The sequence below is a fragment of the Onychomys torridus genome, chromosome 2, assembly GCF_903995425.1.
Source record: "Onychomys torridus chromosome 2, mOncTor1.1, whole genome shotgun sequence".
NCBI classification, from domain to species: Eukaryota; Metazoa; Chordata; class Mammalia; order Rodentia; family Cricetidae; genus Onychomys; species Onychomys torridus.
In genome coordinates this window covers 152,857,713-152,881,832 of record NC_050444.1, presented here as the reverse complement: position 1 = coordinate 152,881,832, position 24,120 = coordinate 152,857,713, and the positions used below count along the sequence as shown (strand labels likewise).

The window sequence follows — 24,120 nt, the reverse complement described above, 5'->3', positions numbered from 1 at the left end:
TAGGTTAGAAGACCACTAGAACCCTGAAATTTTAGGTCAGTCGGGGCAACACAGAGACACCATCTCAAAAAAAAAAAAAAAAAAAAAAAAAAAAAAAAATCAAGGAACAAAAAACAGCTTCTGCATTACATTACCCAGCATGCATTATGTCCTGTGTTTGACTCCCACGTCTGCATAAACCATGCACAGTGGCTGGCATATGTCTATCACATACCAGAGATAGAAGAATCAGAAGTTCAAGGTCATCCTCAGCCTGGTCTACTTGAGACCCTCTCTCAAAACAAATAAACAAAACCAAGTCTACAGAAGAATCCTGGTAAATATTAACATTCTTCTTCTTCTTCATTTAATTTCTTTTTTAATGTTTTCTGAGACAGAGTTCATCTCTGTATCCTGGCTGTCCTGGAACTCACTCTGTAGACCAGGCTGGCTTTGATGTCACAGAGATCTGTCTGCCTCTGCCTCTGCCTCCTGGATCAAGGCATGCACCACCACTGCCCAGCTTAACATTATCCTTTTCACTATACTGTAATTATACATTTTATCTAAATTCTTCTGAGATTTAGTAAGACAAGTCTGAAGGAGAGGCCCATGCCTTTTAAATTCGTCATGTTTGCTTTTGAGAAAGGGTCTCCTTAAGTGCCCCCGGGGAGCCTGGAACTCACTATGTAGGTCAGTCTTGACCTCACTCTGGGGGCAAGCCTCCTGTCTCAGTCTCTTGAATTAACAAGTGTGCATACCCACGTCCATCTTATTGTGTCACATGTAGAAAGTTCTGAAAAGTTTGAGGTCTGCCTCTTTATTTTCTTTCCCAGCGCCCCAGAGGAGACACTAACAGCGAGAATAATGTGAGGGAAAGGAATCTAAGTTCATGGAGCTCTTTCGTCGGTCCCCTTTACTCCTGAGATAACATTCTCTCTGCACACCTTCATTCTGTTCTTATGCTCAGCTCCTCTCTGTCCCTTCTCCTCCTGTCCTCTCATAACTCCGACCTCCCGTCTCAGTCCTCACTGCCATCCTCATTCTTCTCCACTGTGGTTCCTTTCCCTTCCTCTTCCAGAACCTTCTCCACTGTGGTTCCTTTCCCTTCCTCTTCCAGAACCTTCTCCACTGTGGTTCCTTTCCCTTCCTCTTCCAGAACCGTCTCAGACCTACCAGCTGCCCGGCTCTTACAATCCAATGCAAGGCGTCCAAGGTCCCCACAAGAGCTGTGGTAGCCATCTTCATTTGCAGCCCCAAAGGGGAGTGAATAGAGGAGACAGGATCAGATAAAGCCTGGAATAAGTCAGAAAGGGAATTTGTGTGCTCAAAATATATTCTTTTTTTTTTAAAAAAGATTTATTTATTTATTTATTTATTATGTATGCAGTATTCTGCCTGCATGTGTCCCTGCAGGCCAGAAGAGGGCGCCAGATCTCATTACAGATGGTTGTGAGCCACCATGTGGTTGCTGGGAATTGAACTCAGGACCTCTGGAAGAGCAGTCAGTGTTCTTAACCATTGAGCCATCTCTCCAGCCCCAAAATATATTCTTATAAGTGGTTAGGTGAAATGTTATGTGTCTGTCATAAATGTGCTCAAACCACAATCTTACAGGTGGTTAGGTGAAAGAGTCACCAAAGTAAAACTGCCCCTGTTTTCCTATGCCACCATACACTGGCAGGGCTGCGTGACTCTACTCAGCTAGGAAACCTGCCTCACAGCTACACTGAACCTGGTATGCAAAAAGCCCTTTTGTTCTGAGTCAATTGCTCTGGAATGCCATTTGGGCTGTGAGAGAAAGGAGGGTCTGAACTTGATCTGCACAAGAAACAAAGCTATGCACCTAAGTTCGCCTGCCTCCTAAACCTAGGAGACAGGAGGTGTCAGAAGAGTGTTTACCTTAATTCAGGAGACTCAGTGGTTGGTCTGAAATGCTTTGTCCTGTCTGCCTTTTGACTTTGGATACTAGAGAACTACATCAGATAAATACACTGTTAGAAGTTCTTGGGGAAGGTATGAAAGCACACAAGAAATTCATAGCAGGAAACAGCTGATATATTAAAAGCCGAATAACACCAAATACTCGTTGAGATTGGCTTAATCCTCTGGAAGGCCCTTGGCTTCTTCCAGGTATCAGCTTTGCCATAATCAGCTGAATTTCTACTTCATATTTCTGCTTTGGCCTGTAGCAGAAGAGTGAGGGGTGAGGCTGGATCAGGACATGGTGAGGGGACCCTCGCCAGGCAGTGTCAGACACTCCCGTGCTTATGCTCTCTGGAGCCCCAGCTCCTGGTCCCACCCTTTCTCATGGGTCCCGAGGCAGCATGGAGGGAGCAGGTGTTGAGCAGTAGAGGAGACAGTCTGAGGTTCAGTCCTGGCTGCAGCCAGGCCAGATGCCTGCTTTATTCAGACAGGAAGAGCTGCTGTTGGACTCAGCCCAGCCTTTCTTCACCATGAAGGTGACAGGGAGCAGGGCCACAGTCTAGAAGACTGTGTGGGTGGAGATCAGAGGACCCACTGAGTCAGCATAAGGCAAGGAATGGCCAGGGTGTGAACCCAAGAGGTGGCGGGAAAGCCCTTGGCAGCTTGAGCCAGGACAGTCTATCTGAAGTAGTTGGGACACTCGTGGGCGACCAGGTTCCAGGCTTGGTTAAAGGCATCCACGACAGCCGGCTCCAGGGGCCCTTCCTCAGTGGCGGCCAAGTTCTGTTCCAGCTGCTCCAGGCTGGACATGCCCAGGATGACTGCATCCCCTTGAGAGCCCTGCAAGGGGAGACAGCCTGATCTCAGCACCTTTCTGCTACTTGGTGGGTCCTGTCATACATGCCCCTCCTTGCCTGTCCCCTGGTAAGATCTGGGATCTTTGTGAATATCTGTCCTGAACACCCAGGAAGATCTGAAGGGGTAGGTCTTTGACAGCTCAGTGTATGTGATTCCGCTCTTGCCCCTTGTCACAGGAGCTCTTCCCTGGGGAGACTTAAATAAAAACCCACCCTCCCTTTATAAGACACTTGCCTCATGCCTGCCTGGCAAGCACTTTATACACCAAATGACCTCTCTAGCTCTGGAGGAAGTACTCTCTCTAAAAACAACTTAAAGGCAACTCTGGATCCCCTAAAGGGGCAGAAAATGAGTTCCTGGTACTGGGCTACCTGGAGCTGTGAGTGGTGGTACATCCAGCGCAGGGCAGCCGAGGTCATGCTGGGGGCGCTGCTGCCATAGGAGGCCTGCAAGGCCTTTTCCACCAGGGCGATGGCCTCGAAGTGGTGTTCCTTCCAGAAGCTGAGTGGGGAGAGTGGCCAGGGGTGAGACTCTTGGGTCACACTGGGGACTAAAGCCAAAGAGCCTGTCAAGGCTCTGCTCCCACCCCATCTGTAGCACAGAAAGGATGGTCTCTCCCCGGGAGGAGATCTCCTCCTTTACAGGGCTTAAGAAGCTCCTGGGCTGCCCACTCCCTGGATGCCTCACTGGTAACTCCTAGACCTGTTGTAACTCTGCCTAGTGCAACAGAGGAGCCGCTATAAAGCCAGACTTAGCGCTGGCCTCCCAAGCCTCCGCCCAAGGTTCCCTCCTGGCAGGGCACTTCTCAGAGTAGCAGTGGCTTATGTGACCACAAGGTCTGGGTGTGAAGGTGGGGTTTCCTCATTTTCTCACAGAGGTAGAAGAAAAAGAGAAACCTTAGGATTTGCTATTTCTTATAAGAATCAAAGCTGGGCAGTGGTGGTGCATGCCTTTAATCCCAGCACTCAGCAGAGGCAGGTGGATCTCTGTAAGTTTGAGGCCAGCCTGGTCTACAAAGCAAAGCGGATGCCAGGACAGCCAGAGCTGATGCACATAGAAACCTTGTCTAGAAAAACCATAAAAAAATTTTTAAAAAAAGGAATCAAGAAACAGGGCGGGGGTGTGGGGTGTGGGTGGGCAGTAGGAGGTTTTATCCCTAGAAGCACAGCTAAGAACTTCATGTTAGATAAAAAAAAATCCCACCCCTACCCATCCTGCTGCAGAGAACCCCAGCTCACCGGTTCCTGTAGGTCTCAGCCCAGCTATTCCCAAAGAAGCGGCCCACAGGCTGCTTGCCATCCTTGTCTTCATATTTGTATTTGCCTGTCAGGAGGCCCCCTGTGGGATGGCAATGGTCAGACCCTGGCCCAGACTCTTCCCAGAGGCTGCTTGGTCCCATCCAGCTCTTAACTGAAGAGCAGGAGGGAGCCTGGAAAGGACATCAATAGGGCAGTAATCCACAGAGTTGGGCTGGACACGCCCACCCACCTACAGGGCCTGTCCCCATGGCAGCCCATACCAGCCAAGGGGTTGTAGGCGTAGAACCTCAATCCAAAGTGTCTGAGGCAGGGGAGGAGCTCCTTCTCCACCTGCCTGGTGGTGGCGTTGTACATGCCCTGCAGGGAAGGAGACGGGCCTGTTGCAAAGTGTGGATGTATCAAGGAGAGGGACTCAGCTTTCCTCTTTTTAAAAATAATTTATTTTGGAAGCCTATCTTTTTTAGAATAGGTCTTGGTAAATCGGCCAGGCTGTTCTTAAGCTCCCGGGCTCAAGTGACCTCCCCTGCCTAACCCTCCCCAGTAGCAGAGGTGAGGGGCCTGTACCCTATGCCTGCTAGCCCTCCACTTTTTACTTATTTTTGTGTGTCTGCAGGTAAGTGTTGTATATGTGTATGGGCGCAGATGCCACAGGAGGATGTTGGGGGTCCTGCTCTATCAGTTTCTGCCTTATTCCTGAGACAGGGCCTCTCACCAAATTTAGAGCTGGGTGAGTAACTGAGCAAGCCCCAATGATTCGCTTGTCTCCTTTCATAGCACTATCATGTCTGGCTTTGTGTGAACCAGGCAATCACACCTGGCTTTGTGTTTGAACCGGGGGATGAGAATCCAGGTCCTCATGGTTGCACACCAACTCGGTTTCTGTTTTTTGAAATAGTCTTGCTCTGTAGTCCAGGCTGACCTTGAACTCATAGTGATTCTCCTGCCTCAGACATCCATCTGTGCACCACTATGCCCAGATTTGAAAATTTCTACTTTGAAAATTCTAAATTCTAAATCTATACCTTCCCAGGTTCAATTATTTCAAATCTCACCTGGAGGGCACAGGGACTAAATAATACTTTTTTCTTAAATTCTAGAGATTGTAGTATAGAGTAGGGTTGAGGGGAAACTGGGGAGGGGAAACTGGCCTGGGTTATCAATCTACAGCCTCCTTTATGGGCTGGATGCTGAAATCACAACCACTCAAAAGTTTAGCAAATTCTCTGCTTCCAAGAGATGCAATAATAAAATTAAAAATACAGACAGCAGGCTGAGGTGTATAGGACATGTATCGGATCTTGGGCTCAATTTCCAGTACAAAGGAAACACACACCACGATAACAAAAATCCACAGAGAATGCAGTAAAGGTGGGCTCTAAGATGAAGGAGGTACTCCGGTTGGCTCAGTGTGTGAAGACGGCTCTCAGAGCCTGGAGGCTCCTGAGGGCTTGTGGGGAGGGGATTCCCAGGAAAGAGCCTTCTGGGTCAAAGCTGAGTACTTCTTCTAGGACGTGGGGAGGTAAGTTCTAGTCTGTAGTTCAGAATGGCAGGAAAGGATGAAAATGTGTGTGCTCAGGTAGTAAGAAAGCGGGTGCACCATAGTGAGGCTGGTGAGAAACTAGGTGGTACCCACAGGCTTTGAGGAGGCTACTCTGGAGAGGTCTAAGGAGGGGTCTGAAGCACAAAACAACTTGGGATCAGCTGAGCCCTGAGGTCTGAATAGCCCCAGCCCACCAAGTTCCCCTCACCTGATACACGGTTGGCAGGATCCAGCCGTTGCTCTTGCAGAGGGTACAGATCTCAGCCACCTCCCAGGAGGCATAGTTGGACAGGCCAAGCTCCACAAACTTGCCCTGCAGGGGAGAGGACTCAGCTCAGCCCAGGGAACCAGGAAGGGAAAATGGACTGGGTGGTAGTGGAGTCTGTGCCCAGCTCTGCTCTGGGTGCCCAGTAATCTTCACTGTCATGGCAGAGTCAGGATGAGAGGTATAAAGATCACCCCTCTGAGCTCAAGGGCCACCCTCACCTCCTGCTGCAGCTGGTGACAGGCACGAAGCGTCTCCTCTATTGGGGTGCTGTGGTCAGGAGCGTGTAAGTAGAAGAGGTCCACCCGGGGACACTGCAGCCTCTTCAGTGATGTCTCCAGCTGGGCCCGGACACTATCAGGCTTCAATGACTTCCCATCCCAAGGGTTGGCCTTGGTGGCAATTTTCACTTGCAGGAAGATTATAATGATTAAGAAATGTATTAAAAGGCCAAGCATGGTGGTGCATGTCCTTAATCTTAGCACTCAGGAGGCAGAGCCAGGTGGATCTCTGTGAGTTCGAGGCCAGCCTGGTCTACGGAGTGAGTTCTAGGACAGCCAGGGCTACACAGTGAAATCCTGTCTGCCCCACCCCCACTCCCCCCAAAAAAACCAAAACAACAAGAAAAAAAAAAAAAAAACCTTATTAGAATTACCCACTGGCCATCTGGCCATGCAAATGTAAATGTTCCTGGCTAGATTACTTAATTTGTTCACTATTCCCTAATCTATAAATAAAGTGACAATAATAGAACTGTCCTCACATGGAGGGCACAGGGATTAAGTCATCTTTTTTTTTTTTTTTCTCTTAAATTCTAGGTAGGAGGCTAGAAAGATGGCTCAGCAGTTAAGAGCACTGGCTGTTCCCCCAGAGGTCCTAAATTCAATCCCAGCAACCACCTGATGGCTCACAACCATTTATAATGGGATCTGATGCCCTCTTCTGGCGTGCAGTCACACATGCAGACAGAACACTCACACATGAAATATGTAAGTAAATAAATCTTAAAATTCCAGGTAGTCTTAAAATCCTTCAGATTTTATAAGTAGACAATCATGCTATCTATGAACTAGGGGAGCTTTAAAAATAATTTTTAAGAAAGATACAAAATAGGGTCAGGAGAACTGGCTCGGCAGTTAAAAGCACTTGTTGCTCTTGCAGGGGACCCAGGTTCGAGTGCCAGCACCCACAGGGCAGCTCACAACCACACATCACTTCAGTTCCAGAGAATTCAACACTCTCTTTGGGTACAAGCTACATGGTATGTGGCACGCATCTATATTTGCAGACAAAACATTTGTACACCCACAATAAAAAAAAAAATCTTTAAAAGATTTAATCTTTTTTTAGTGAGCAAAGGACCTGAATAGACATTAAAAGTTGGCTGGCAAGCTGTCTCTGTGGATAAAGGTGCTTGCCACACAAGGCTGCATTTTGAATTTTAAAACTATATATATCACAGGGCAGGGGGTATAGGATTTGATACATAAGAGTACAGACTCCATCCCAAAGGTGCTCAAACACCATCCCATCTTTGGACTTGATGTTCCAAGTTTTGTCAGGATGATATGAGTCCATCATTTCACTCCCTCTAGCCATAAAATAGAGAAGGAACTCAGTGAGACAGGCCTGAAAGCAGGGAGACCACTAAGTACTATGTAAGAATTTATGCAATGGAGGCTGAAGAGATGGCTCAGTGGTTTACAGCATTTATTGTTCTTGCAGAGGACTCAGGTTTAACTCCCAAAACCGCACACGTTGGTCTCACAATCATCTGTGAGGTTCCAGGATACCCAACCCTCTCTTCTGGCCTCTGGGGGTGCATATACAAGCAAGCAAAGCACAAATACAAATAAATTAACAAAGTATAAAAAAAATGTAAAAAAGCCAGTTAGTGGTGGTGCATGCCTTTAATACCTGGAGGCAGAGGTTCGAGGCCAGCCTGGTCTACAAAATAAGTTCTGGAATAGCCAAAACTAAACCCTGTCTCAAAAAATCAAAATAAAACAAAACACCCCCCCCCCCCCACACACACCAAATTAGGGACGAGATACAGGGACTTGAATGTGTTCCTTGGCAGCAATCAATTTTTCAGACCCCCAGAAGCTTGCACCTCCAATCCACTGAAGAGTCTCCCCAGTCACCGACTCAGCACTGTTTATTCCTAGAGCGGGAACTCCAATTACCTGGCCTGATGGTGGACAGATGGATTCTGTGCTCTGATACTTGCTTATGTGGACTCAGCAAGACAAAGGGGAGCCCTCTGATCCCACAGGATAGAGAAGACCGCAGCATCTCCTGGCTACAACACCAACCCCCCCCAAGGCCTTCTCATGTGAACTTCTGCCACAGGAATGACCTGGGGACTTTGGCCTCTAGTGAGTCAAGAGGGAGTTCCAGGACAACTGTCTCTCAAAACCAAAAAGAAAGAGAGAGAAAAAGAGAGAGAGAGAGAGAGAGAGAGAGAGAGAGAGAGAGAGAGAGAGAAGGAAGGAAGGAAGGAAGGAAGGAAGGAAAGAAAGAAAGAAAGAAAGAAAGAAAGAAAGAAAGAAAGAAAGAAAGAAAGAAAGAAAGAAAGTCATTATAAACAAATCAGCCAGGTAAACTCTGGTGTTGGGCTTGAGACACGGACTTACTTATGTCCTTCCAGTTGTACCAGGTGAGTCTAAGGGGCCTTGGAGAGGGGACCACTGCACAGGAACTGAGAGGAGAAGTCTCAGGAAGGCAAAGAAGAGACCTCACAATATATCAGGCACACTCCTAAAACTTCCAATGGCTTCAAGCAAATGAGGGACGGTTCCCCTCATCTTCCATCAAGGGACACATGCCACTGACCATCCTGCCCCATACATACATGTACTCTGCACTCTCAAGCTCCTTCATGGAACAGCTAAGCCTTCAGCCTCCGGTGCCTTTCTCTTGTTCTCTACCCAGCACGGTGCTACTTACACTGTGAAGGTCTAGCCTCAGTGCTCCATGAGCTTTGCTTACTGCTCTCCCTGGGGCCTCTATAAGCTACCCAGCAGTCACGGCTTCAGTCTTCCACGCTGCATTGGTACCCTCTCTGTGGGTTAGTCACTCCCCATTGCAAGACCGGGCACAGCGTGGATAGAAAGGCTGGAAGTGCCCTCTCCCCACGCTACCTTTCCACCCTTGCCCCCTAGGGCCCTTGGCATTGCCACAGGTCTCCTTGAGACGCCCAGCCACTGTCAACTGCATAGGACAAAGTCTAGGAGATGACCGAAGGCCGGAATGAGAAACACGCTCCTGGAGCGCAGGGGTGGGGAGGGCAAGAGGGGAGGGCATAAGCACAAAGCCTGGTTGGGAGGAGGGGGCGGCTAAGGGGCAAATGGAGAGTTGGGAGGCAGGGACCGAGGTAGGAAGCAAGGGGCCAGAACAGGCTCAAGGTGAGACTAGGGAGCTTCCTAGCACCGGCCCCCGAGCTGCAACTCCAGAAGCTTCAAAGGAGAGGCGGGACAAAGTTGTGGATATGGGAGCTTACGAAGCTCCCGGGTGCAGACCCTGGGCGGCGCACTCCGAGTGCGGATACCAGCTCAGCTCTACTCGGTGCAGGGAGTGGGGGACAGGTGTAGCGGTTACCTGTGCAGTCGCCGCTGCCCAGCCCAAGCCCCAGGCCGCCCAGAATGCTCTCGGACTGGCCGTCACAGTACATGAAGGCCGTGTCCAGTTCGTTGTGGCCGCGCTCCATGAAGGCGCGGACTGTGGCGGCACTGGCGCTCGCATCCATGCGGCGCCCCATCTCCATGGTACCCAGAACCGTGGCGGGCCGGAGAGGGGCGCCCGAGGTGGCGCCGGGTGCCGGAGGCCGGGACATGGCGAGAGGACGCGCTACGGAAGGGCCGGAGCGACGCGCACAGCGAACCGCAGCGCGGCCCACGGCTCGAGAAGCCGCACGCAGCATGGAGACTGCGCCTGCGCGCCCGGGCGCCTGAGGCTCCGCCCACAACGCGCGGCGGGGCGGGGCGTCGCGGAGATCAGCTGACCCAGGAGCGCTCCGGACTTTGAAGCTGAGTCCGGCTGTGGTTCTTCATCTGGTGAGACTGCAGGGGGCTGGCGGCAGGCCGGGCTAAGGGTCGGGACTCCAGGGGCGCCTTGTCAATTCTTTCCTACACACTCCCCCAGCCCCGCACAGCCCCCGGCGCCGGTCCCCTTTGGGGGCGCAGGATGCCCGGTCTGGCCTGGGATCCGAGTCAGGGTCTGGCTCCACGTCTCACCTGCCGGTCCCCGCCTTCCGGTCTCTTGGCTTCTGATTACCTTGTTTTCCCGGGACTGGGCGGGGGCCTTGCGACGCTTGCCCCAGCGGCTGCCCTGTCATTATCCTTCGGAACCGGCAGAGTCACCGGAAGGAGTTAGAGTCTTGGTTTGGAGGCCTAGAGTGGGTAGGATCCCGGAGCCAATGCGGGATCTCCTGACACAGTCTTCCCAGGTATGCAGGTAGGGAGTCCAGAATGCCCCGTCTCACGGCAGGATTTCAAGGAAGGTTGATTAGAAGTGTGAGGGCTGCTGTAGTCTCAGATCTTGTTCAGTTAGTGTATACTGTGTGCTTCTATGTGACCCAGGGGCCTACAGCAAGAACAGAATGTTACTGTTGACTGTGTCAAATGTGCTTCGGTGGGAAGCATCTTTCTGGCTTTGCTTGGAGTTGGAGGAGTTGGGTGTGGTGGGAGATAGTGTCTCCTGGCTAGCCTTTCTGGACATGAACCATGAGAGTCAGAATCCTTCCTAATACTGGGGGATTGTAGCTCAGTGGTAGGGCACTTGACCGACATGTATGAGTTCCTAGGCTCATGCCATTATCATGGCTTGGACTGGGTTTTATTGAAGTCTCAGTCAGTCTAGGAGTTAAGTACCTTTCATGATTCCCTTTATTATATGCATCAGAACGCTGAAGCTCCATCACTGCTCAGAGGGACTTCTCAGTCCACCCCCGCCCCGCCCTCGAAATTCACAAGTTTCCTCCCTTCCCTTCTCCTCCTCCCCTCTTCCCTTTCTTTTCCTTTCCTCCCTTTTCCCCCTCTTTACCATGCTACCCCCCCCCCTTTGCATTTTCTCAGCCTTCGTTGTGCAGCTAGTAAATCCAGACCAGGAGAATAGGAAATACACAAACAGGGAGGAGGAGAGAGACTTGTTTGAAGAGCAGTCTTTAACAAGGATAGGGATGCATCTTCTCCAGAAGTGTGTTCCAGGGGACAAGAGGAGGTCACTGCAATTGCCTCTTGGAGAGGACAGTTTAGAAATGGGTCATGGTATCTCTACTGGGAATTTGTGGTGGAGAAGGATTCCTTAGAGCAAGAAACAGCGAATTCAGGTGGCTGGGACTCTGAGGACCTGGGGTAGGAAATGAACTTAGGATAACAGTTCTTGGGGGTGCTTGGGACCCTGTCTCTGTGAATTAGAACTTGATCCAGTATCAAAATGGAACCTGTATCTGCTTTGGTGGGAAGCACCTCCCTGGAGTTGGCGAAGAGTGGGGTATTTCAGGAGATCTGTCTCCTGGCCAGCCTTTCTGGAAATGAACCATGAGAGTCAGGATCCTTCAGACTGAGGGATGTAGCCCAGTGGTAGAGCACGTGACTAGCATGCATGAGGTCCTAGGCTTAAACTTTGGTATCAAGGGAAGAGTCTTCAAAGAAGCTGAGAGAGCTGCTTACACCCATAGTGTAAGCAGCTTACTTCATTTCCTTCCTAGCCTGGTGAGAGGGAGTGAGAGGCTCCACAGTGGTCAAGATACTGGGTTCTCATCTTTAAACCATCACTACTATGGGTCAGATGTGGGGCTCAGAGCTGTACTCAGACAGGCTGACTCACTTGCCCAAAGCCATACAACCCTACCTTTAAAATGGGGACAGTGTTCCTTACCCGGCCTGAAGGATGACAGTGTATGGATGTGTGAATTGTAGAGGCCTAATCAGAACCTGCATGGGAGCATGGAGCAGGGAGGCCAGTAGGATGTGTGTGGCTGATAAACAAGAGGGCTTCTTAGGCACAGCTCTTACCTGGACTGTATGTGAACTAAGGTGTCAGGTAATTGCTCTCAAAACTGGCTATGCTGATATCATCTGCACCAGCCACGGAGACCAGGGAAGAACCTTCCATCCATTCTCTGCCCCATACTGGAGCTACCCCAATAAGCTGGCAACACAGTGTCCTGGGGCACCCTTACCCCCAGCTCTGGTAGCTGGTCACGTGAGGTCTTCTGAGAGTCTGGGCTTCCTGAGAAAAGGAGCTGCCTTGCTTCCTCTCCCTAGCCTGATCATCGTGAGCTCAGCAGTCCTGGGTCCAGCCAGAGCTTTGTGAGGCAGTCAGGCCTCCCTGGCCTAAGTGGAAGCTAAGAAAGTCCAGGAGTGAGTCCGTCTGGATGAGGAAGCACCCTCTTAGCACAGTGACAAAAGGGGAAGCCATGGCAGCCCCCAGTGAAGCCTCCCCCTTGGGGGTTTGACTCTTTTGCTTTCTGGCTGGGTGGCCCTGGCAGATGACTTCCCTACTGTGGTCTCAGGTTCCTCCAGAATATGTCAGTAGTGTTCCATTCGAGTCAGGCTGAGGACAGAATGTGTGAATGCATGCCAGGGACTAGAGGAGATGGCTCTCCTTCCCTCTCTAGGTTGTCATGCAGGAGTGACAGTGTCCTACTCTGTGCAGGTACAAGGAACTGGGAGGACCCCTTTCTTCCTGACCCTTCCACCAGCCATACTCTGGTGTGGGTTGTGGCTTCCTTGCAGGTAGGTGTCATGCATGTCTTCCAGGCTTTGTGAGGAACATGGGCCCCAGCATCCTATCTGGCCGGGTACCTGGGCAAGCCTAGGAAACACCTTCTCATTCGTACATGAAAGATGCCAAGGGTAGTCTTCCCTCCAGTGAGGCCTGGCCTCAGAGACCTTGTCCAAGTATAGAAATGACACAGGAATGGAAGCCTGGCTTGGTGATTCAGACCTGTAATCCCAGCACTCAGATGTCTGAAGCAGGAGGGTTGAAGGTTTAAAGCCAGCTTGGGCAATTTGTGAGACCCTCTTGAGATACAAAGTTTTAAAAAAAAATGCTGAGGACACAAGACAGTTGTTGACATCTTGTCCAGCACATGCAGGGCTCTGGATCTGACCTCTAAAACAGAAAAAAAATACCTACATGTTCACAAGTTGTATCCAAAGCTGCTGTTGGCATACAGGCCCGCCCCCTCTACATATGAACTCATTCAACTCACAGCAGCTATATGAAATAGGGCCTGACATTATCCTCACTGTGTAGAAGACAGGGCCAGTTGACATCACAGGATCGTGGAAAGGGCTAGACTTCCCAAGGCTGAAGACCTCTTTCCCTTTTTGTAGGACAAATCTTCAACAGCCTCTGAACTGTGTCCATACACCTCTGCCGCCTTCCCTGCTGGGATCCTCCCTCTGCAGCCATGGTCTGGAGGACACTGGGTGCAAGCAACTTTTCCCTCTGCCCCAACGGCTCCATCCAGTGGATCTGGGATGTGTTTGGTGAATGTGCTCAGGATGGCTGGGATGAGGCCAGTGTGGGCCTGGGCTTGGTCTCCATTCTCTGCTTTGCTGCATCTACCTTCCCGTGAGTATATGCCTCTGTGGCAGGAGCAGGTGGAGCTTGGGGTTGGTAGCAGTCCCTGCCCTAGATTCCAGGCCAGGTTGCTCTGAAGATGGGACGCTGCATGGAGTCCTCACAGGCCAGACCTCACACTGAGTGCTGCTGCTGCTGAAATAGAAACATTTCCTACCATGTGTTGAACCCCCACTGTGTTCTCGGCCTGTGGGGTTTACCTCCTTTGATCCTCATTAACTGCCGGGTGAAATAGGCAGAGTTCCTTTCCCTGTTTTCCAGACAAGGTGAGGGCTAGGTAAGGTGCTGTTTGTCGCTCATTTGTTGCTCAGTTGGAAAGAGATGGGGTTGGAGAATGGGAGGGCTGGGATGCATTAGACATGGCTGTGTCCTTCAGGTGAAGATGGAAGTGGGACTACAAAATTGTGTGGCTATTGTTGGGCTGGGGGATAAGGACATGACTGCATAGGGGTCCAGAGTGTCCACACTCAGCTCTGCCACCTCCTGGCTGTGACCCAGGTCACATTGCCTTGCTCTGGGCCTTAGATCTCACTTACCCCAATATGTGCACAAGCTGGAGAGCTGGCATAGTGCCAGTGTCCAGTTAGGTGAAGCATGAAAGAGAGCCCCTGGCCACTCAGCAGAGGCAGGAAGGGCCGCAGCCAGGAAGAACTTGGGGGTATGAGCTACTAGCAGGCAGGAAGCAGGTGGCCAGGAACAGCAGGTGTGTGAGAGAAGGGACGACTACTGTCATGCTTGGCTGGTCATCGTGGGAGGGTGAGGCAGGCAGGGGTTATGTCATCCAAGGCTGTTGTGTTCTTGGGCTGAGTGTGGTGGCACATACCTTTAATCCTAGCACTCAAGAGGCAGAGGTAGGCAGATCTCTGTGAGTTCGAGGCCAGCCTGGACTACAGAATGAGTTCTAGGAAAGGCGCAAAGCTACACAGAGAAACTCTGTCTCGAAAAACCAAAAAAAAAAAAAAGAGGCAGAGGTAGGCGGATCTCTGAGTTCAAGGCCAGCCTGGTCTCTAGCGTTCCAGGATAGCCAGGAGTACACAGAGAAACCCTGTCTCAAAATACAAAAAAATTTGCTCTTGGGCTGGGGAGACAGGGTTAAGAGCATTCACTGCTCTTGTAGAAGACCTGGGTTTGGTTCCCAACACCCATATGATTACTGCCTCTAACTCCAGTTTCAGGAGATCTAGCACCCTCTTCTGGCCTCCATACCAGGGACACACATGGTTCACATACATTCATGCCGGCAAAACACTTATACACTAAAAATAAATCTTGCTTCTTCATCATGAGGATCTTAGTTCGAATCCCCAGAACCCATGTAAAGATGGATACGGTGGTGTATGTGTGTAATCCCAGTGCTCCCAGTGAAGTAGGAAGCAGGAACGGGAAAATCCTTGGAAGCTGTGGGCAGCTGGCCTGGCATATACAGCTGTGAACAAGAGATCCTACCTCAAATGAGGTGGAAAGTGAGGACTAATACCAGAGGTTGTCCTCTGACCTCCATATGCATACCATGTGTCCCGTAATACCCCATCCCCGTTCCAGTCCCTGGGAGGCTGAGACTGGAGGATCATGAGTTCAAGGCCAACCTGGGCTACCTAGGAAGACCCTGTAACCCGGAACTCCTGATATTTTTGCCTCCATCTCTTAATTGCTGGGATTACACATGTAGCAACCACTCCTGACTCTCCTTTCGTTTTCTCTAAAAAAAATTATTTTATGCGTTTGGTTATTTTACTTGTATGTATTTAAGTGCACCACATGTGTGCTTGGTACCTGCTACCCAAAGACAGTATCTGGGTCCTCTGGGACTGTAGTTTACAGATAGTTGTGAGCCTCCATATGGGTGCTGGGAACCGAATCTGGCCTTCTGCAAGAGCAGCATGCCCTCTTAATTATAGAGCTGTCTCTCTAGTCTCATGAATTTCTTTTTAAAAATTTTCACTATTATTATTATTATTATTATTATTTTGTCTTGTTTTTCAAGACAGGGTCTTTCTACATAGTCCTGGCTGTCCTGGATCTGCCTCCCAAGCGCTGGGATTGAAGGCATGAGCCACCACTGCCTGGCTATTTATTATTAATTAATTTTGAGACAGAGGCTCATTGTCTGTTCCCAGCAGCCTGAAACTCATTGTGTAGCTCAGGCTGGCCTCGAACTCATAGGGATCCACCTGCCTCTGCCTCCCGAGTGCTGGGATTAAAGCCCTTGTGCCATTGCACCTGGCTCTGAGTTTCTTTCTTTTTTTTTTTTTTTAATTAGTTTTTAATTTTCTTCTTCTTTTGTATGTATGGATGTTTAGCCTGCATGCATGTCTGTGCATCACATGTGTGCAGTGCTCTCAGAAGCTAGAAGAAGGTGTCTGATTTCTTGGAACTGGAGTGAACCACCATGTGTAACAGTCAAGAGCAAGATTGGAGACCCAGGAGTGGAGGCCTACAGAAGAGTCTGAGGCCAGCCTGGACTGTCTGAGGCCTGTCCCAAACAAATAGTGACAGCAGCAACGGAGCGTCAAGGCTAGAAGCTCTGGCCAGGGTGGATCTTAGGAGTGGCACACCCATCTGGGCCCCCAGTGTGCAGTGTCCTCATAGACCTGACTGTCCTTGTGTTGGGACTCAAGGAGTCACTACCCACAGGGGGCTTAAGGCCATGTTCAGACCCCTTAGCAGCAGCAGCTTACATCACGTTTGGCTTCACACACAACCCAGCCATAGCACAAAGGGCCTTAGGGCAGACAGCCAAGGGACCAAAAGCCTGTGACACAGCTACCAGAGTCTGGCCACCCTTCTCTGCTGTGTCCTTACAGTGACACCCACCTCAGCTGCCCTACCCATGCTTTCAACTCCCACCAACCAGATTTTAAAAATAAGCCAAGTTGTTTCTCAAGGCCGGGCACATGTTTCAGAAACTTGTACAGACCCTTAGTCCCTTCTGGAGATGCCAGGGTGCAGTAGGGGAACATCTGAACAAGGTTGTGGACCTGTCTGGAAAGACACACAGCTGCTGTGCTCCTGGGCTAGTAAGGGTTCCCACTGGTAAAATTCCTCCACAGATCAAAGAAATGCTCTGAGGATATTGCCTTTGAAGTTCTGGGTTCCAGCCTAAGCCCTGAGCCATCTCTTGCCCATCGCTGCCACAGTCCTACTGTTAAGGTCTTCTTATTGGCCCTTTAAAGTGGCTTCTTAGGCCTCAGCCTCTGAGCACGTGTCCCCTCCTCTTCCTCAGCCAATACATCAAGGCCTGCAAGACAGGGAACATGGACCAGGCCCTGTCCTTTTGGTTCCTCCTGGGCTGGATCGGTGGAGATTCCTGCAACCTCATTGGCTCCTTCCTTGCAGACCAGCTACCCCTGCAGGTGGGTGGGTCCCAGGTGGGTGGGTCCCAGGCACAGTAGGGCAGCTAAGGACAAGTGGGAACAGCTGTGGGAGGAGAGGCTGGGGCTTCATGTCTCTCAGCCACTCCATGGCCATCATGGTTGAGTCAGGGTTTCTGTTCAAGTCTGTTTCCCCATTTGCCATGTAGGCATACCACACCATAAGTCTGTGGTTCTGAGGAGTTTGGGGTCCCAACTAAAAATTTTGAGCGTGGGGCCCTCAAAGTAGCAAATGGGGGTTTCCTTGGGAACCACAGACGTTCCATGGCCAACAGAACTAGGGTCAGTCAGGAAGGCCTTGGCTGTTTGTTTCAACTCTTGGCACTCGGTGCTTTGTTGACTGTCCAGGCTGGAGTCTTGCAGGACCCCCCTTGTCCACCTGACCCCTCATTCACCTAGGTAGGAACAGGGAGCCTTGTGACCAGAGCTGGTCACCAGCTGGGGTGCAGTGGAGGGCTGCCGGGGTGGTTGCATTGGTCCAGGACAGCAGCCATTACCCGGTCTGTCTCTCTTTCCCAGACCTACACGGCTGTGTATTATGTCTTGGCTGACCTTGTGATGCTGACCCTGTACTTCCATTACAAGTTCAAGAACCGGCCTTCTCCATGTGAGTCCAGGGGTCACTCTAGGTCAGGCTCTGCTGGCCTTGGGAGGCCCGGGACCTTGAGTTGAAGCAGGCTGAGATGGAGACACGTACATATGAAGCTGCAGGGGTCCCACTTGCTCCCTCCTCTCTCTGGTTGAGAGCCAGAAAGGAGTGTGAGTCATTGAGCAGGTTCCAGGGCAGAGTGCTGACCCCTCTGCCCTGACTGTCTTTCCTTTGTATCCCTAGGGGAAGGGTACTGTTGTATCCCCATTCTACAGATGAAGGACTGAAGCACAGAGAGGCTAGGTCACTTGTCCAAGATCACAGAGCTACTGAGAAGCAAGGCTGGGACTCCCATCCCAGGCTGTCTGCTGTCACCTAGATACCTAATCTTGGCTTCTCTCCTGCCTCAATCCAGTGTCTACCCCTATCAATTCTGTGCTCTTGTTCATCTTGGGAACGGTGTGTATCACACCACTGTTAAGCATCGCTGATCCTGTGGCTCTCCCCAGGGAAGGCTTCCGGGGACGGACGCTTTTGTCTGTGGAGTCTGGCAATAAGGTAGGGGATGGGTCTGTAATGGTAACATGGGTGGGCTGACTCTCATTCCCCTGCATGATCATGTAGATATTAAGTTGTGGGGGCTACTCACCCTCTTGGAGAGAGTGCTCCCTAAAACTCCCACCAGATAGAGTGAGTGCCCCCTTCCGCCTCTCTGCCCCCCAGCCATTCACAAAGAAGGAGGTCATCGGCTTTGTCATTGGCTCCGTCTCCAGCGTGCTGTACCTGCTCTCCAGGCTGCCTCAGATCCGCACCAATGTGAGCTTTCGGTAGGGGTGTGGGTCACACGGAAGGAGGGCTGGCGGTTGAGCCATGGTATGGTGCAGGAGTTTTTGTTCAGAAGATCTTGACCACAGCAGCTGTTGATGTGGGCAAAGTCACCCAGCTGACTGAGCCTCTTTCTGCCTCTGGGAAATTGGCCCCATGACACTTGCTGTGGAGGAGTGCATGAGACTGTGTCTCAGCAACATTGGAGGTCAGGTGCCAGGGAGATGCTGAGCTGAGAAGCCAGAGAGTGGACAGTAGATGATGAGGACCCTCACTGGAGGCTTGCCCAGCATGAAGAGTACCTGAGGACTTCAGAGCCGGTGGCCAGCAGGCATAGGCAGCCATGATGTCTGGGGTCCTGGAGAAGTGCTTGGAGTTGGGCCCTAAATAGGTCCATTTTAGGTGCCAAGAAAAACTATTTCAGAGTATATACCACACAGGGCACATACACATGGACAGATACAATCCAGAGTGATAAGAGCCCTTTCCGGTTTGAGGGACAGGGCTCTCTCTGTAGCCCAGACTGACCCCTAACTGGCTATATAGTCTAAGCCTGGCCTTGAACTCATGATCTTCCTGCCTTAGCCTCCCAAGTGCTGCTATTGTAGACAAGAGCCCTCTGAGGTCTCTGACATCACCTCCTTTTCCCCCAGTTCCTACGGCAGTCAACCCAAGGTATTTCCTACTCACTGTTTGCGTTGGTGATGCTGGGGAACACGCTGTACGGGCTGAGCGTGCTGCTCAAGAACCCTGAGGCGGGCCAGAGTGAGGGCAGCTACCTGCTGCACCACCTGCCCTGGCTCGTGGGCAGTCTGGGTGTGCTGCTGCTTGACACCGTTGTATCCTTTAAGGTGTGTGGTGTTTGCAAAGGCATGTGGGCAAGGCAGCCTCTGCTTCGGGATGCACACCCCATCAGTCCACCCCTCCATCCACATGTCCATCCGTCCATCCATCCATCCACCTATCCATCCATCCATCTACCTATCCATCCATCCATCCATCCATCCATCCATCCATCTATCCACCTATTCATCCACACATCCATTCATCGACCCATCCTTCCATCTACAATCCAGCCCTTTATCCCTCCTCCATTTGCCTGTATCCAACATCATCCTGTTCATCCATGTATCCATTCATCCACCCACGACCCGTCCACACACTCACCCCTCCACCTGTCTGTCCATCCACCCATCCACCCATCCATTCATGTATTCATCCACACATCCATTCATCTACCTATCTTCCCATCTACAATCCAACCTTGTATTCATCCTGTTTACCCTTCCAGCCTCACCCATCCACCCACTCACCCACCCATCCATCTATCTGCCCATCCAACCCCCCTATCCACCTATCTACTCAACCACCCACTCACTCATTCAACTTTCCATTTATTCATCCATCCATCTACTCACCCACCCCCATCCATCCATCTGTATCCATCAGTCCATCTGTTCATCAAGAGTATGCACCTCTTTTGTGTGTCAGGCACCTAGCCAGGACCAGCACCATCCGTGAGCAAGGACAGAAGCACCGGGTGTTTTAGGTAGTTACTTCGATTCAGTGGTACCAAGTGCTGCAGAGAAAGACAGCAGGAATGTATTACCACTGGACTGCCCTGGTTTGGGGTAAACAGAGGCCTCAACAGGTGTCATCTCACCTGGATTGGGGAGAAGTTATTCAGGGAAAAGCAAGGGAGCAGAGTCCAACTGCAGCCTGTGCAAAGGCCCTGAGGAATAGAAAAGTCAGTGCACCCACGCATTGGAAACGAGAGCTAGATCATGAAGGCAAGCGTGAGTGGGCTCAGATCCTGACCTCCACTGCTTCCTCACTGAGGGACACAGCGGACGGAAAGCATCAGCCCCTCAGTGTTTCTCTCCTTTCATCTGAGTTAATAGGCACTGTCTCCCCATGTGGCCCACCCAGCACTCAGTGAGTGCTCTGTCAATGTTTGCCAAGTGGCTCAACTGGATATTATTTGGGTCTCACTTGACAGAAAGTAAACATGGCCCTTGTTTCAACATTTCCTAAGTCCCCATGGGGTGTAGTGAGAGAGAAAGGCCCAAAGTGGCCCAGCCTCTTAGTGTTGTAGAGAGGAAGATGGTCTTATTCCAGGGTTCCTGGTGGCCGAGCTGGGGGATCAGGGATGGCCCTCAGGGTGGTGCAAGAGCAAGGCTAGGAGGTTCTGGCTGGCCCCTGTCACCTGCAGAACAGGGAAGAGTGGTGGGAACAGCTCCAGCCCAGGGTGTCTGCTGTGGTCTTAACGCCGTCCTCAGATCTCCGTCCAGTTCCTGGTGTACAGGAGCCACACCACTGCTGCCGCCTCAGAGCGAGAGCCTCTCCTCCCAAGCTGACCTGTACCCTAGATGATGGGAACCTCAGCTGCCATCCCAGGAAGAGCGAAGTGTGGGCAGTGATCCTGCTGCCCCTGGACTGGGCCTCGGAGGTGGCCTGAGGGAGGCCTGGAACTCTGGGCCTGGTTGCCTCCCCTCCATGCCTGGCTTTTAGACAGGTCTGGAGTTGGATCATGCTATGCCAGGACATACCTCTCAGTTATAAAGACAGCTTCTCAAGGAGCCTGTAGGGGACCCGTAGCTGAGACCCCAGAAGCTGGTGTGGCTACCTCCCATCCACCTACCTCAATCTGCCTGTGTACCCCAGGCTGCATCATATCCAGGGGACCCAGGGTTGTCCTCTGACTGGATACAACTTAGTAAATGATACCTTTCAGCTGGACCTGTTTCTGTTGCTCCCTCCCATGGTGCTTGGGGTCTGGGCAGGGACCTAGAGTAAGTCCAGACTGATGGGGATCCCATGTCCAGCATCCATGTCCTCTTATAGATGGGCCCTACCGTGGTGGTGTGACAGTGCATCAGTGGGCATCCCTGCGAGGCAGATAACTAGGTGGGGTTTGGTTGGACAGTTCCAGAGGCTCGGCCTGACCATGCTTCTCTACGTGCTCACCAGGGTTGCATAGGGTGAGGTGGTTAGCCCAAAGCGAGGCCATATGTGGTCAGGAGTCCTGGAGTCACAACTCAGCAAAGGTCACCTTGGAGGTAGAAAAGAGGGGCACACCAGTGCTTTCCTGGAGAAGGTGGTGACTGGAAGCGTGGGTGGAAGAGGACAGGAGGAGATGGGGCACACAAGTGACAAAGGCGGAAAGGCAGGGAGAAAGGTTGCTTTCAGCTCACTTCATTCCTCCCTCCTGTGGGCCACCACCTTTGGGTGACTTGGGGACAGAGAACTAGCTACCTTTCCTCTTAGCCCCAGCTTATTCACATACATTATTTTAGGTCCAGAAAGCCAGATGCAGGGCCAGGGGCCACCTGACAGACAGACAGACAGACAGACAGACAGAGGGCAGCCACCTCAGAGTGCTCCTTTAGTTTCTCTGCCCACAGCTGCAGAGAGCGGGTCCTGGCACAGACCTTGGCAAGGCATGTATGCAGTGTGCGCAGCTGACCGCTAGCCGCAGCTGGATGTCTAGACATGACCCATCCCGAGACCTGGCTCTCGGCTACTTTCCTGGGCCCCGATGGCACCTTTCCAAGTCTGAAGATCTGGGGCCTCCACATGGCACATGACCTCAGGTGCAGGCGTGAACTGAAGCTGTGTGGGCAGGAGCAAAGGAAATGGCAGTCCCGCCCGAACAGCCCTCCTCCATTTATCCGGTAGGGGTGACACCTCTTCACGGGGAGATGTGCTTTGCTGCGGGATGCCTGTCTGACTCAGGCACAGACCATGCAGCCTACCTAACCCTGAGTCCTCTAGTTGGAGGCTTGCTCTACTGCCCCAGTAGGAGCCAGAGTAGGAGGTGTGCAGAGCCTGGTTATGTTTGCCAGGTCTGTCCCTGCTTAGTGGTTCAGGGACTTCAGGATCTCAAGCCTGCTTCAGCCACTGGTGAGCCTTGTGACTTGGGCCAACTCCCCAGCCTGTGACCCTCTCCCACAATGCCAAAATACAGTGTTGTTGACCGTAGAAGCTATTTGTGCTGACTGCATGAGATTTGCTTTTGGGTTTATGTCCTGGTGTCTGGCACATGGGTGAAGAAATGGTAACTAGTCTGGCGGTGGTGATGCACACCTTTAATCCCAGCACTTGGGAGGCAGAGGCAGGCGGATCTCTGTGAGTTTGAGGCCAGCTACCAAGTGAGTTCCAGGAAAAAGGCACAAAGCTACACAGAGAAACCCTGTCTCAGAAAAAAAAGAAAAAATGATAACTATGTTAGTGTCCCCATCACCCCATCCAAGGGAGTTTAGCCATCTCACATCTCCTCAGGCTCCCCAGGGGACAGCCAGTTTGACTAACAAGAAGTTGGCTTCCCTCTCCTCCCTCACCCACACCTCTGCTGCTTTTTACAGGTCAAGGAGTGGTGGGGTGCTTAGTGAGTCAGATAGGTGTGTGTGTGTGTGTGTGTGTGTGTGTGTGTGTGTGAGAGAGAGAGAGAGAGAGAGAGAGAGAGAGAGAGAGAGAGAGCGCTTTATTTTATTTCTTTGAGATAGGGTCTTACTATAGCTCACATCAGCTCCCAGACTAGGATTCTCATTGGTTATTTAATCAGACCTGAGATTTTTCTCCCTCACTACAGCTAGCACTAACTAGCACAGTATGGCTTCCAGATCTATTCTCCTGGAGGGGGAGTCCCAAATCATGCTTCTCCACTCCTTCTGAAGTGGCTTCAGGATTTGCTTTCCCCATGGGCTCAAATGATAAGTTCCTAGCTTCTGTCCCAGACACACCTAACACAGCTCTGAGGATACAGCTACCCCCACTTCCAAACCCCCATCAGAAAACTGGGCAAAGAGCATCTGTCTCTACACCACTGTGTCCTCAGGATACAGTAGATGCTCAATAAAACATCTTGAGACTCTGGCAGTGGAGGAGACTGGCCTGTCACTAGCAACTATCCTTGGCTTGGACCACATGGCTTGACAAAGTTGCAGATTTCAACTTTGTGGATCCCAATTCTCCAGCACCCTTTGACTTTCATTTTCGATGATTCTCACTGTTACGCCTTTCCCTTTGGGAAATTTTGTGCTGGCTTTGGCAAAGGATGAAAATGTGTACAATGGTAGCCTTTCTAAACAAAATAATTCTTTGGGGAAAAAAAAAATCCCCTCTACCATGGAACCATACAGGCTGATAACTGCCTACTCCCACACAAGTTAATGCCAAGCTGCTAGAATATTTAGATAAGTAACATATGCTTGATATTTGAAAATCAATATTTATAAACTCACAAGGTCTATTCAGGTTCACGATAATATTTGTCTAGCCCCCTCTTTGCTCACTTTTAAGCTTTAGTTAATTGGATAACTAAGCCATACAAGAAACTACAATATTCTATAGTAGAGTGTCAGGTTCCCCCAAGAAAGTCCTTTTCCCAAAGTCAGGCGTTTAGGCAAGTCCCCATTTCCTCAGGGGCTTGAAGAAAGTTCCTGCTTGCTAAAAAGGGAGACAAATTCCTAAGTCCAGCAAGAGGAACTCCTGTCCCTTCCAAAAACAAATGATTGGATCCTGTTAACTTGTCAAGGTCCATGCTTGCTTCCTCAAACCCTGATCTCAAGCCATACCCCAGCTTGCATGCCTCCTTTCTGCCACGGTCCTCTGTGCAAGTATACCATTTGAAAGATGTATTCTTTCTTTCAATAAACTCGAGGGCAGCCAACCCCATTCGCCCTCAGATCGTGTCTCCTCTTTTCTCCTAACAGACTCCATACATCCTCTTTGGGACCTGAACCGAGGAAGCAGGTGTCCATCACATCCTTTACAATATTGTGAGACCAGCCTAGGCTACACTGATGTTCTGCCTGCAAATATGTCTGTGTGAGGTTGTTGTGAACTGGAATTACAGGCAGTTGTGAGCTACCATGTGGGTACTGGGAACTGAACCTGGGTCCTCTGGAAGAGCA

General features: G+C 50.9%; 2 protein-coding genes across 4 annotated transcripts; one reads left to right on the top strand and one right to left on the bottom strand.

Annotated features, from left to right (window-relative positions):
• Positions 1 to 2,344: 2,344 nt before the first annotated feature.
• Akr7a2 (aldo-keto reductase family 7 member A2) lies at positions 2,345 to 9,780 on the bottom strand. Its single transcript, XM_036178278.1, has 7 exons — positions 9,428 to 9,780; positions 6,049 to 6,236; positions 5,771 to 5,875; positions 4,283 to 4,379; positions 4,002 to 4,101; positions 3,135 to 3,264; positions 2,345 to 2,745 (listed from the first exon to the last, which is right to left on the bottom strand). The coding sequence occupies exons 1-7, from the start codon at positions 9,747 to 9,749 to the stop codon at positions 2,584 to 2,586; spliced, it is 1,104 nt and encodes a 367-aa protein (XP_036034171.1). The 5' UTR covers positions 9,750 to 9,780; the 3' UTR covers positions 2,345 to 2,583.
• Positions 9,781 to 9,820: 40 nt separating this feature from the next.
• On the top strand, positions 9,821 to 22,323 carry Slc66a1 (solute carrier family 66 member 1). 3 transcript variants are annotated; one of them, XM_036178279.1, is made up of 9 exons: positions 9,821 to 9,882; positions 12,488 to 12,567; positions 13,171 to 13,411; positions 16,644 to 16,773; positions 17,311 to 17,398; positions 17,796 to 17,938; positions 18,104 to 18,196; positions 18,859 to 19,044; positions 20,485 to 20,935. In XM_036178279.1, the coding sequence occupies exons 3-9, from the start codon at positions 13,248 to 13,250 to the stop codon at positions 20,560 to 20,562; spliced, it is 882 nt and encodes a 293-aa protein (XP_036034172.1). In that variant the 5' UTR covers positions 9,821 to 9,882; positions 12,488 to 12,567; positions 13,171 to 13,247; the 3' UTR covers positions 20,563 to 20,935. The 3 variants fall into 3 exon arrangements, with proteins under 3 accessions (XP_036034172.1, XP_036034174.1, XP_036034173.1); XM_036178280.1 differs by lacking the exon at positions 9,821 to 9,882 and adding an exon at positions 9,928 to 10,274; XM_036178281.1 differs by lacking the exon at positions 12,488 to 12,567 and having other exon boundaries at positions 20,485 to 22,323.
• The last annotated feature ends 1,797 nt before the right edge of the window (positions 22,324 to 24,120 follow it).